The sequence below is a fragment of the Triticum aestivum genome, chromosome 3D (genome assembly GCF_018294505.1).
Source record: "Triticum aestivum cultivar Chinese Spring chromosome 3D, IWGSC CS RefSeq v2.1, whole genome shotgun sequence".
Lineage (NCBI taxonomy): Eukaryota > Viridiplantae > Streptophyta > Magnoliopsida > Poales > Poaceae > Triticum > Triticum aestivum.
Window position 1 is genome coordinate 302,768,222 of NC_057802.1, and position 12,194 is coordinate 302,780,415.

General features: G+C 48.5%; 2 protein-coding genes across 7 annotated transcripts; both read right to left on the reverse strand.

Moving 5' to 3' along the window:
* Nucleotides 1-1,853: 1,853 nt before the first annotated feature.
* LOC123078545 (pentatricopeptide repeat-containing protein At3g54980, mitochondrial) lies at nt 1,854-5,500 on the reverse strand. Of its 5 annotated transcripts, none has more exons than XR_006437503.1 (3): nt 3,025-5,500; nt 2,879-2,955; nt 1,855-2,238 (listed from the first exon to the last, which is right to left on the reverse strand). XR_006437503.1 is itself a non-coding variant. In XM_044501090.1 (2 exons), the coding sequence occupies exons 1-2, from the start codon at nt 5,402-5,404 to the stop codon at nt 2,951-2,953; spliced, it is 2,385 nt and encodes a 794-aa protein (XP_044357025.1). In that variant the 5' UTR covers nt 5,405-5,500; the 3' UTR covers nt 2,573-2,950. The 5 variants fall into 5 exon arrangements, 1 of the variants encoding a protein (XP_044357025.1); XR_006437504.1 differs by lacking the exon at nt 1,855-2,238 and adding an exon at nt 2,573-2,779; XR_006437501.1 differs by having other exon boundaries at nt 1,854-2,238; nt 2,879-5,500.
* A 931-nt stretch (nt 5,501-6,431) lies between these two features.
* On the reverse strand, nt 6,432-9,953 carry LOC100859954 (tRNA (cytosine(38)-C(5))-methyltransferase 2). 2 transcript variants are annotated; one of them, XR_006437505.1, is made up of 12 exons: nt 9,772-9,953; nt 9,564-9,674; nt 8,991-9,084; nt 8,794-8,912; nt 8,592-8,714; nt 8,065-8,272; nt 7,845-7,937; nt 7,619-7,713; nt 7,415-7,495; nt 7,258-7,322; nt 6,943-7,103; nt 6,432-6,851 (listed from the first exon to the last, which is right to left on the reverse strand). XR_006437505.1 is itself a non-coding variant. In XM_044501091.1 (11 exons), exons 1-11 carry the CDS (start codon nt 9,826-9,828, stop codon nt 7,028-7,030), a joined length of 1,122 nt encoding a protein of 373 aa, XP_044357026.1. In that variant the 5' UTR covers nt 9,829-9,953; the 3' UTR covers nt 6,432-7,027. The 2 variants fall into 2 exon arrangements, 1 of the variants encoding a protein (XP_044357026.1); XM_044501091.1 differs by having other exon boundaries at nt 6,432-7,103.
* Between the last annotated feature and the right edge of the window lie 2,241 nt (nt 9,954-12,194).

The following is a 12,194-nucleotide window of genomic DNA, read 5'->3' on the forward strand; positions in this document are numbered from 1 at the left end:
GTGGGACACCAAAGAGTGCTTCTATATATTACCGTTTGTGTTGCGGGGAATGTCGTTGCCACTACACGACTTTTTTCCGTGGCCTACTCTTCTAATCACATTCCACTCCACCACCCTACACCAAAAGAGTGCTCCACATTTCTTGTTTTTATAGCAATGTGCGAAAGCTTCCTAGAAACCAATCCCTACCTCGGGTTGTGGAAGAAATACTTTCAGCTGAGGTCCCTGGAAAATGAGGCAAGCTAGTGCGGCGAGCCAACATTCAATTGAAGCCGCACGCCAAATACTTTAGCCTAGGATTACCCGATTTAGTCAAGAAATGGCAAATAGATCTGATTCTACTACCCGGATGTCCCAATACACAGCATGGCCAAGGGACTTCCGTCGTACTCGTCTGCCGACCTCAACGCCGATGTTCATGGGGCATGAAGCCATCCATTACAGAGATGCAGGACGTTGAGCACCTCCACTAGAAAGTTCAACGCCTCATCAACACCGCCTCACAGGGATGGAGATTTTGGTTACTTGGCTAGATAGGAGGACACAACCCCTTAGGTTAGGCCCAACCCAATGTATGAGTACGTCGGACCCTTGGACGACGCTGAGTAGTTTTTCATCAGCTACGATGCAAAGCCGCTTCAGACAACCACGACCATGATAGTAAAAGCAAGGGCAGACGACATACCAACCAAGTCCACCATCCGACCGTATTCCCTTCAACCTCCACCCATGAATGTATGTATCTCTCACCTAGCTTCTCACCTGTCATTTCTTATTTGTCTCCTTCAACCGCTTACATGTGAGAATCACACTATTTTAGCACATTTTTCGCAACCCCTTGATCCAGCCTGTAGATTTTGATCCCTTGGTCCCATATATTCAAGGAGGCTCTTGGTCCATTTCATACTATAGGAAGGGCTACAAGCATCTTATCTCCATAAATCTGTTCCCAGGAACACGGCCTCAATAGACATACACGAGTCGTATGAGCGTATCACCAACGCATGCGACGACGACAATGAGGATGCCCTGCCTAGTTCCGGCGACATCTTCGATGGAAAGTTGGGGCGACAGACCACGAAGAAGAGCATGATGGCAACGACGATCACCTTAATGAGAAGGGAAAATTTTGTTTTTGCCACTATAGATTTTGCCAATTTTTCTTATGCCACTCTAGATTCTGACATTTCACTTTTGCCACTCTTAGCTTTTGACAATTATCACAATTGCCATTCTGTGGCAAAAGCAAAATAATTTTATTTCATTTTTGCCACTCTTAGCTTTTGACAATTATCACAATTGCCACTCTGAAATTTTTGCCCTCGCCATGGGAATGGCAATTGTGATAATTGTCAAAAACTAATAGTGGCAAAAGTGAAATGTGAAAATCTAGAGTGGCATAAGAAAAATTGACAAAATCTAGAGTGGCAAAAACAAAATTTTCCCTGATGGGAACGCAGCCGCGCACTCCGCCAACAACAAGAAACGAAACCGCTGAGAGCAGACATTAGAAAATATGCGTGCTGACATTTGCACTTCCTCGTGTGCACACCGAAGAGAGCAGATAGGCAAGCATCCATGAACATCGCTGGAAGGCCAACTCTAGGTAGGAATCACATGGACATGAACCCATGGCTGGCTCGGCCGCGGGTAGGAGCATGGAATCTTATGCCGACAATGGGACCACACTGTAAAGCCCCATATGCGGCATTATTTTAATACAAACATTTTGATCCATTTCTAGAACAGAAGCACATATAATATTGTCGAAACATATGACTTCATATCATACACGCATTGTCATATGTAGCAGACATGTGCTGACAATGGGACCGCACTGTAAAGCCCCATATGCGGCATTATTCTAAATATTCAATCCATTTCTAGAATAGAAGTACATATAGTATCACTGAAACATACGACTTCATATCATACACGCATTGTCATATGTCGCGGACTTCACAAGTTGAATATCTCAACATTTTCACTACCAAAGAGCCAACATAGATATATATGAATACGGCATACAAGTGGCCTCTGAGTGTAATAAATTTGCATCTTGGCACCGGAAGTCTCAACTTGTGAAAATGTTGAGAGGGGGAAACAGAAAGCAACGGTCCCATGTCATCGGATCCAGGCTGCCGTACGGGACCTCTAATCTAATCTACTCGTTGTCGCCGGAGAACTCCACGTAGAAACGTCTTGTCTCAGCATCCCAGATATAGTTGTGATCAGCACCTGTTGTTCTCTTATTTCAAAATATTAGGATTCTACCAAGTCTCGTCTGGTTTGCCTAACATACTAATATTACTACGAAACACAGAGCTCTAGGAGAAGAACCCAAAGTCAAAAAAACTGACATTCACCTCATCTCATAAGTACTCCCTCCGTTCGGAAATACTTGTCTTAGAAATGGTTGTATCTAGAACTAAAACAAGTCTAAATACAACCATTTCTAGGAAAGTATTTCCGAACGGAGGGAGTAGATGTAACCTGTCAGATCAGAAGAGATGAGGAACATCTCAAGCATATATAAATTGAAACGTCCAGTTCATCGATAACAAACCAGGTATTATTTGACAGAAAATGTATTGACCATCAAAGACAGAGGCAAAGCCTCAAGGTTTTGCTATATTCGTCAGAAAAGCTTAAAGTAGAATAATCACAAAGCATCAGGAACAATGCAGATATCAAATTTAAGCTACACAATATAGTCGGTGGTGATAGTGGTTTTGATTCAGTTAGATGTTCCGCCCTCCTACATGCTAGTAGATTCTTCCTGTATCAAGCTCTTATAATTTAATGAAAAGCAGGGTTTCATCTATAAAAAAACAGATAACACAACAAATACATCTCATACTCAAATCCCAATGCTTACGTTTGCTTCCATCTGGCATGTTAAGGTTTTACTCATTTAACAGTTTCCCAATGTTGTCATGCACTGGAAGCTTCAATCTGCATAAGCCAAGATTCTCTTAACTGGCAGAAATTTTAAATAGGACTCTCTGCATCAACACAACTGACCTTCCGGAGATTTCTGGCCAGCCAATATGTCAGATGTTGTATCATCAGGAACAATTCCCCTGTTGAGCATTTCATCATGCAACTGGAATGCTTCTTGCAGCTTACCATCACGGAGGCTTCCATTTATCAGCATGTTATAAATAAGAGCATTAGGGCATACATCCAATCTCCTCATGTCGTCCAATAACTTCTTAGCACCATCAATGTCTCCAATGCGGCAAAGGCCATGTGTTAACGCTGTGAAAGTGATATCATCGGGAATGTTACCCTTGGCCATCATCTCTGAGTACAATTCCAATGCAAAGGCTACATTGCCATCTTTTGAGAAACCGTCGATTAAGGTAGTGTATGTTACTGTATCAGCGGCAATTCCTTCTTTAATCATGCTCTCATAGAATTTGGAAGCTTCTTTCATCATTTTCAAATCCTTGTACCCGGTAATAAAATTAGTGTAGACGGCAGATGTGGGTGTTAAACCATCTTTCAGCAGAATAACAAGAAATTGCAGTGCATGAGACATATTCCCTTCATGGCAAAACCCACTTATTAAAGCATTGTACGCAGCAATGTCAGGTTGAAGGCCTTTGCGCCTCACATTATTTAGCATTTTAAGTGCCAGATCACAACAACTGGTCCTGCAGTAACCGTCAATGAAACTGGTATATGTTACTATGTTGGCGGGTATACCTTTCTCACGCATCTGCTGATACATAGCAAATGCTGAGCCCATCATACCAGCTTTCACAAATCCATTGATGATACTGTTGTATGTCATTGTGGTCGGGACAAAACCTTCACCTATGAAGTTCTTCAACATTTCATCAACTTCATAAATCCGGTCACTCATGCAAATGCCATTTATGAGAACATTATGTGTATACTCATTGCAAGAAACTCCATTTTGTTTCATTTCATCAAGGAGGGCATATGCCTTGTCAAAAGCCTTCTTCTTGATATACCCTTTCATCAAAAATGTGTACGTGAAAACATTAGGTACAAATCCTTCCACAGGCATCTCTGAGTACAGTTTGACTGCTTCATCCATGCACCCCTTCTCACAGTAACCCATTAACAAGCTGTTGTATGTCACAACAGATGGTTTCACTCCAGTTTCCTTCATCTTACCAAACAAGTTAAGTGCTTCGCGGAGTTTGTGTTGCTGGCAGAGCCAACGAATTAGACCATTGTACGTGAAGACATCCGGTAGCCTAGAATCAGCCATCTCCACGCACAAGCTTACAGCATCTTCCCACTGTTTATCGCACAACAGGCCCTTGATAACCAAACCGAACTCGTGTGAACTTGGCAACAGCCCCTGCCCTCTCATCTGGCGATATAGCACATACACCTTCTGTGTCATCCCGGCTTGATCACAGCCTCTTATAAGCGTCCCATACGTCACATTAGTTGGCAATATACTATTCGCCAGGGTCTCGTCGAAAAGATCCAGAGCTTTCTCGACCTCGCCTCGCAAGCAATACCCATGCATCAAAATCGTCGCGAGAACGACATCCATTTTCTTACCGGCAGACAGCATCTCGTCCTTGACCCGCAGAGCCTCCTCCATCCTCCCCACCTTGACAAGCACATCCACCACAGACCTGTAGGTGAAGTCCCACGTCTCGAAGCCAGCCTCCTTCATCTCCCCAAGGAGGTGGAGCCCGCGGTCAGCATCACGCAGTTTGCACAGTGCCGCGATCACGAGAGCGTAGACGCGCTGGTCGGGCTCGATCTCAGCGCCGGGCATTTCATCAAACAGCCTGACAGCATCCTCGAGCATCCCTTCCTTGACGCAGGCCCGCATGAGCGCATCGAACATCCATGCGTCCACGCGGTCGCCCCTCCCCCGCATCTCCGCGAAGAGCGCAAGCGCGTCCCGGGCCGACGAGCAGCGCGCGGTGGTGACGAGCAGGTCGGTGCGGGACTTGACATCCGGGACAACGCCGCGGGCGACCATGTGGGCGTAGGCGTCGGCGGCCGCGCTGGCGCGGCCGGCGCGGGAGAGGGAGGTGAGGAGGCGGCTGAGGAGGGACACGTGAACGGCTGCGACTGGGGAGCCGGAGTGAGGGCCGGCCGCGGCTGAGAGGACGGCGTCGACGAGGGCGCCCGGGGCGAGGCCCGCGTCGAAGGCGGCCGACTTGAGGAGGGTGAAGGCACGCGGGTGGGACGGGGATGAGGCGAAGAGCGCGCGGAGGGTGGAGGTGAGGTTCTCCACGACGGCGGGGTCGCGCGCGGCCGGGCGGTTGGAGAAGTGGGCAGACAGGGGATCGGTTTGGTGGGGCGGCGCGGCGGGAATGGGGATGGCGGAGGCGGTGGCGCAAAGGGAACGCCATGCGAGCCAGGGCGAGGAGGCTCCTCGGAGCCGTGGTGGGCGGCGCATGGTGGCGGGGAGGAGGGGTTTAGCTAGGGATTGAGCGGAACTGCGCAAGTATGCGATGTTGACCCCCAAGAACAGCCGCTCTCTGCGAACCTAAACTGTTGTGGCATTCTCGGCCCATCAGTTCTAGGTCTTAAATTTGATATTGGTTCTCGTAGTTCTCTATATTTATTTCAGCTTTTCTGATGATGTTCATACAATTGAAGAAGATGTTCTCATTGACTATGAGACGCCTGTGCTGATTTGGTCAATCTCAAGATACTATGCCAGCTCAACCACTCGAAGGTGCTCATAGGTGTAGGAGCTGACTTCGATTGTACCGTGTTTAAAAAAGAACTGCCGCTCTGCGCTCCTCCTCGGTCACGGTGTAGTTTTTTTTTCTTTTAACACACTACAATCAAAGACACTCACATCAATGAACGCACGCATGCACACCATATCCCTATGAGCACCTCAGAGCTTGAGCCGGCATAATATTTTGAGATTGACAAAGTCCCCGTAGGCGCCTCGTATTCCATGGGGATGTCAAGAGATTGAGCCGGCATAATTTTTTGAGATTAACAAAGTGATCGTAGACAGCTCGTAATGGACGTAACGTCTCCAACCATTGAAATCCTGAAAATAAATTCAAAAAAGGTGAACGCCAATGTCAAGTCTGTACTTGAATCCTTGTGAGCTGGTTTTATTATAGGAAATCTAATAATCCGAGCTAGACTCCATAAGAAATCTAATCATCCGAGCTAGACTCGGTAAGAAATCTAAATCATCCGAGCTAGGCTCAGTTTGCAGGTCACGATGCACCTCTGAATTGTATAGAATGTCTTTTTCTTTTTTTCGAGTTGAACTCTATAGAATGTTAGAATGTTTGGGGGAGCGAGATCACGGGGGGAAATGAAGTGAAGGCGATGTGTTTCTCGAAAATGATCGAGTAAAATGATGGACACGACTGGCTATATTGTTCACAGGGGTTGAACAGAAACTTTTAAAATTGAAAGCTGAGGCTCGTGCATTGTCCAGGTACATAGTGGGATTTGATTTGCATCCATTTATTGCACGCAATACGATAAGTCATCACATAGTATCACATTACACTTGCCCAAAACAAAATTATCACATTACTAACTGGGCCTCAAAACATGCAATGTTGCAACATAAATATGGCTGTGGAGTGGAAGGCACAAAGCAGAGGTCGACCCCTAATATTCCCTCCATCCCAAAATAAATGACTCAACTTTGTACTAATTTTACAAATAAGTGACTCAACTTTGTACTAGTTTTATTTTGGGACGGAGGGAGTACTTGGGACTGGTATTGGTATATGCTACAATAGATCCAAAGGTTGAGCTTCGGCCGTACATGCCGCCTTATTTTGGACGCACCCACCTCTTCACTGTAATACTACCTGCTAGGCCGTCAGCGAATTGACCGCACGTCCTCAAGCTCGGTGAAACTGCACCGTGGCGTGAAGGATGAGCATGATCACAACTCACAACAATGCACAGATCGGAGACACACAAAAACTGATGGATAAAATATCATACTTGCAACTCAAGTGTGGCAAGATTTTGACAAATATCAGATGGCGGGCCAAGGTGAATATCACCTGCCAAATGATTGAGAACTTGTCTATGTCTCGGCAAACAGATAGCACAACAAAGGAGCCACAACCGCTATGCTCAGACTATTACCCAGCATGGCATACCTACAAAATGAGCAAAGCGTCATTCAACTAGTGGATAATGATTTCTAGTAGAACAAATGACTGACTCTTTCACATTTTACTGGATGAATCACGATCAAAACGTAGCTTCCTGAATTCACATCACAGAGGGAAAGGTGGGACTAAAAACACTTACTGTTGTCTGAGGCTTATCTGATCCGGAAAACGGAAACTCGGGGGAAATGAATGCAAATTAGCGACCTGAAAAATAAATGAATACCACATGCTATGAATCATAAGAGAACAGAAGTATGTAAATGTAAATATATGTGAAATTATGAGAAGGTATTCACCTCTCGAGGGGTGAAAAACCGTAGACCCAACTCACTCAGTGAAGACATTTCAAGGTTCTCTTTTGGAACTGGTTTGAGGCTCTACAATTTGAAGAACATTATCACAAAATAAGGAATCGTGAAAATAATGAGGTGACACCAGAGGGTGAGTGGTGCAAAAAAACTGAAGACTGGAACTGAAGACAGGAAAGAGAAGAGCCTTACTTTAGATGTAACCAGTACAGAGCCTGTGCCCTTCACATAGCGATAATAACTTTTAGTAAAACAGCAGCACCGTTTTGATTCAGGGTATACAATATCTTACAAACAGTCAAGGATTCACCAACTCACCACAGTCAAGCATTGGTTAACAAAAAGGTAGCAAAACATGTATGCCGAAGTACATTCCTACTCATTACGAGGACAAGTGTCAAGAAGGAACTAAGGATACCCATAGCATTTCCCCACCGTTCAATCAAGCTTAGTGGAACTGTGTAGTCATGTGAAGCAGTTTCAATCGGAGTGCATCCATCAGCCTCCTTAACTACATAATAGAGAGTGGCGCTGAAATTACATTTGTGGACCTGCTGCTTCAAACATCCTGACAATTTAAAGACCTGCTGCTTCAAACATCCTGACAATTTAAATACAAACTGCAGACCTGTACTTACAGTCAGAGATGATGGCTGAAGATTCCTTATCTCCAATACTCTGTGCTTCAAGGAAGTTTCTTATTGGATTACATACTACTTCCAGATCATCTTCATTCTGGTCATAGCTATTCTGAGTTCTCGTAGTGTTCAATGTTAGGCATGTAGGTGTCCTAAGCAGCTTGTCATTGACTGATGGATTTGGAAAACACATAGATTCCTGTTTTGCCTGTAGATAAAGTATGGTTAAATAGTTATGGAATTCCTCAGGAACTGTCTCCTGAAGTTTCCCGCTTCTGAAGAAACTGGAAACCCAGAATAGTTTCTTATGGTTAGCTATGATCTCTTCTAGGTGCTTGGCAAACTCATATTTTGACCACTTATAAGCAACATACTCCTTTAATCTACTCACGCTCATTTTGCACATTTTGGGGCTCCCAGAGTGATGAAGAATTGAGATGATAACGTAAATAAGGTCCATGACATGTTCTTGCTAAGATATGCCGACTGATTGCAATGGAACAGCAGGTGGATGCACAAGTTCTTACCAAACAGAAGTAGCGCGGTCTAGAATATGGGACACCAAACTGCAAGGGGCTTAGGATGAATTCTTGTGTGTTGAAACTGAGAGTTGAAAGGACCGCTAGCAACTGGTCATGTGTATCAGATACCTGTCACAAGCAATTGATACTGATAGAGGTCCAATACTACAGTCAACTGTGATTCAAATAATTTTAAGCTTAAAAAAACCTCGAATCCGACAACATTTTCCACAAATAACATTTGTGGAGGAAAGCTCATGTTTTGCATAAGGTTTAAAATCTTTATAAATGAAAATGCCCGAGCATCAGCTGAATGTTTCTGAAGTCCTGCATGGCAATCCACCCATTAGTGAAATTTGAAACTGAAGCAGGTAATGTCAAAAGGAAGCTACTCCATAAGCAAACCTTGCCGTGTATATGGTTGACATGGAGGAGAAAGGAGCCATGCATGTGCCTTGTACTTGTCTAGATCACCAGCAGTGAGTGTTTGAATGTTTCCCTGCAGTGACATAACAATACATGTAGATGTAGTGCGGTCAAAATTAACATGTTCCTCCGCTGCAATATAGATCGTGTATGCCTTAATTTATGTATCTAACGATGACATGATGAATCATCAGTAAAAATCCAACCAGCCTATAGTCAACTTCTTTCTAACAATGTAGTCAGTTCAAATAAATTCTCCAAGTATTCCTTCCAATTTAGTAATCAAATGTATGAGAAAATTCTGCATAGAGCACAATGCATACATGCTAAGGGTACTTGCGGTGTAAAAAATAAACTGATGGGCGCAGTTAATCCTCACTGCTAGTCGAGATACTACCGGTATCAGGATAATACATATCCCAGTTTCGTCGCCTAAAATTTTCACCACCACGAATCAGTAGTGCTTAACAGTTAGCACAGCAAGAAACTTCCGGTTTTCGCCTAGATCCAAGTCTGCCAGGGCTTATAAATTTCTGGGGGAACGGGACGCACCTGGCAGGGGCGGTGGCCGAAGTTGTGCTCGTAGACGTCGTTGGCGACGTCGTTGATGTCAAAGGCCTCCACCACCTCCGCTCGAACGCCCGACGACGCAAGGGAGTACCGCTGGGAACAAAGGAGGCGGCAAAACAGAACCCTAGTCGCCGTTAGATGTGCCGCAGGATTCAGGTGCAGTACGGAAGTAGAAGGAGGATATGAGTACCATGCCGCCGATACCGCTGTAGAACTCGAGGACCCTCCATGGGGGCGGCGTCTCCATTAACTCCGGTTATCGCGCGGCGGCGGCTGGTCGGCTGGACTGTGGTTCTCGTAGGCTTCTGCTTTCTTTTTCTTTTTCTTTTTCTTTTTTTTTGAGGGCTTCGTAGGCTTCTCCTGTTTTGCAGTGCACAGCTAGAGCATCTTCAGCCGCGCCAAGCCCCCAGTCGATTTTTGCGCCGGCGCGCAAAAATCGGTCCAATCGCGTTTTTAGGAGGTCGTTTTTGCTGGTTTAAGTTGAAACTGGCGTCGGCGGACTCAGACCGAACCCGGCGCGCTGGGGCGCCCGGGGACGCCGGGGCGAGCGATTTTGGCGCGAAAGAGTTGCGGGCCCGCCGAGTCAGCGACACTCGCCTCGTCGTCCTCCGAACGCCTCGGTTTCCCGCGGGGAATCAATGGCAAGGCTGCCGCCGGTCAGCCTTCCATTGATTCCTCACAGGCGGCGCGGCGGCGCCCCCCCTCCCGCCACGTGTACACACGGCGCCCGGCTATAAAAGCAACACCCCCTCCTCGCCTCTGGCCACACCCCGCCCACAGTCGCCGCCGAGCGCTGCCTCTCTCCCCGTGTGCAGCCGCCGCCAATGTTCCTACCCTCTCTCCCCAAGCCCATCCGCGACGATGGCCAAGCGGTTCCCCGACGATGGGGCGGCGGCCAACGGCTTCGGCCGCCGCTCGCTGCACGAGTGGGAGGCGTACCTGTTCCTTGAGGTGAACATCCCGGCGCCATCGGACATGCGCGCCGGGCCGACGGGGTAGAGGCTCAGCGCCGGTGGCGTCCCGATTCCCTCGGTGCCCGACGTCGACGTGCGCCCCGACCTCTTCGCCGTCGAGGTTGACCGCGCGCGGGCGTCGCTGACGGAGGAGCAGCGCGCCCTCCCGCAGTACACCGCCGACAACCACGAGTCGTAGGCGGTGTACTTCCAGCGCCGGCAGGCGCAGCGGCTGGCATCCATCAACGGGGCGCCGGTGGTGGGGGCGTCAAGAACTGCGAGGGGCGCCGCCTATGGTGGGGCGCCCCCGACCGCACGCTCCACGAGGTTCTCCAGTACCTCGAGGGCGGCAACGACCCGCCGCTGGCATACCCTGCCGCGACCGCCGCCCCGGTCCCCCGGAGCGCTGGGCAATGGATGCCTAGGAGGTTCGGCTCCTCCGTGTCTTCCTCCTCCCACTCCTCCTCCCGCTCCTCCTCCCACTCCTCCCGCTCACCGGCGGTGTTCAGCGTCGAGGCCGAGCCCACAGCAGAGACGCCGCTCGGCCGGCGCACCCGCAGCGCCGGCATCGTCATCAGCGAGGGCGGCAGGCGCGCCTCCTCCTCGGTTCCTCCCCGCTACGTCAAAGCGAAGACGGAGCCGGTGCTCGCCGCCGTGAAGATGGAGCAAGGGCTCGCCGTGTGAAGACGGAGCTAGGGCTCGTCGGCGGCGTCAAGGAGGAGCTCGACGACGCGGCGGCCTTGAAGTGGCGCGGACGGAGCTAGAGCGCCAGTGCCGGGCCTACGAGCAGTTCGCCGCTCGGCACCGTGGCCGCGGCGTGGGAGGCGTTGTCGTCCTCGACGACAGCGACGATGATGCGCCGCCGCTACCGGTCCGCCAGGGCAACGCCGGGCAGGGGTCCAGCAGGGGCGGCCGCGTCAAGGAGGAGAAGGCCGACGAGGACGATGGCGAGGATGGCGGCGACGTCGGCGACTTCGCCGCGCTCAGCGCATTCTTCGACCCGTAGTTGTAGTTGCGGTCGTTTTTTTAACTTTGTTATGTAATGTCATGTTCGCCGAATATTTGTCCAGTTTGCCAAACTTTAGTCGAATTCCTTTTTTTTAAACCGCCTTCTGGGGGCGACCCTGGGGCCGGCGGCTGGGAACCTGAAAGCCCCCACGCCGAGTTTTAGCGTCGGCTCGCCCCCAGGAGGCGATTTTATGCGCCCCCGGGGGGCCAACGGCTGGAGATGCTCTTACACAACAAGCCGGGTGCTCGAGTTCGAGCCATCACTTGTTTAGCCCAAGTGGCCCAGCCGTTTCAGTTGTCCGTCCAAAATTTCAGCAGATACCTCTATTTTTTGGAAGCTATAACGATAAAACTAGGTTTCAACAATCACTGGATTTGAGTGGTCACATGGACATGGTCAAGTCAGTATCCTTTTCAGTTCTTTTAATGGACAGAGGCTTGAGGAGTTCAGACCGTCAAGAGGTATTCAATAGGGAGATCCCATCTCCCTCTATCTCTTTTTGTTGGCAGCGGAGGGCCTTTCTGGCCTATTAAAATCTAACTAGTCATTGCATCTAAGTGGGATTAAGGTGGCTTCTTCGGCTCTGCTGATGAATCATCTCTTGTCTGCCAATGACAGCCTGTTGTTCTTCAAGGCGAGTGTGGAGAGGGC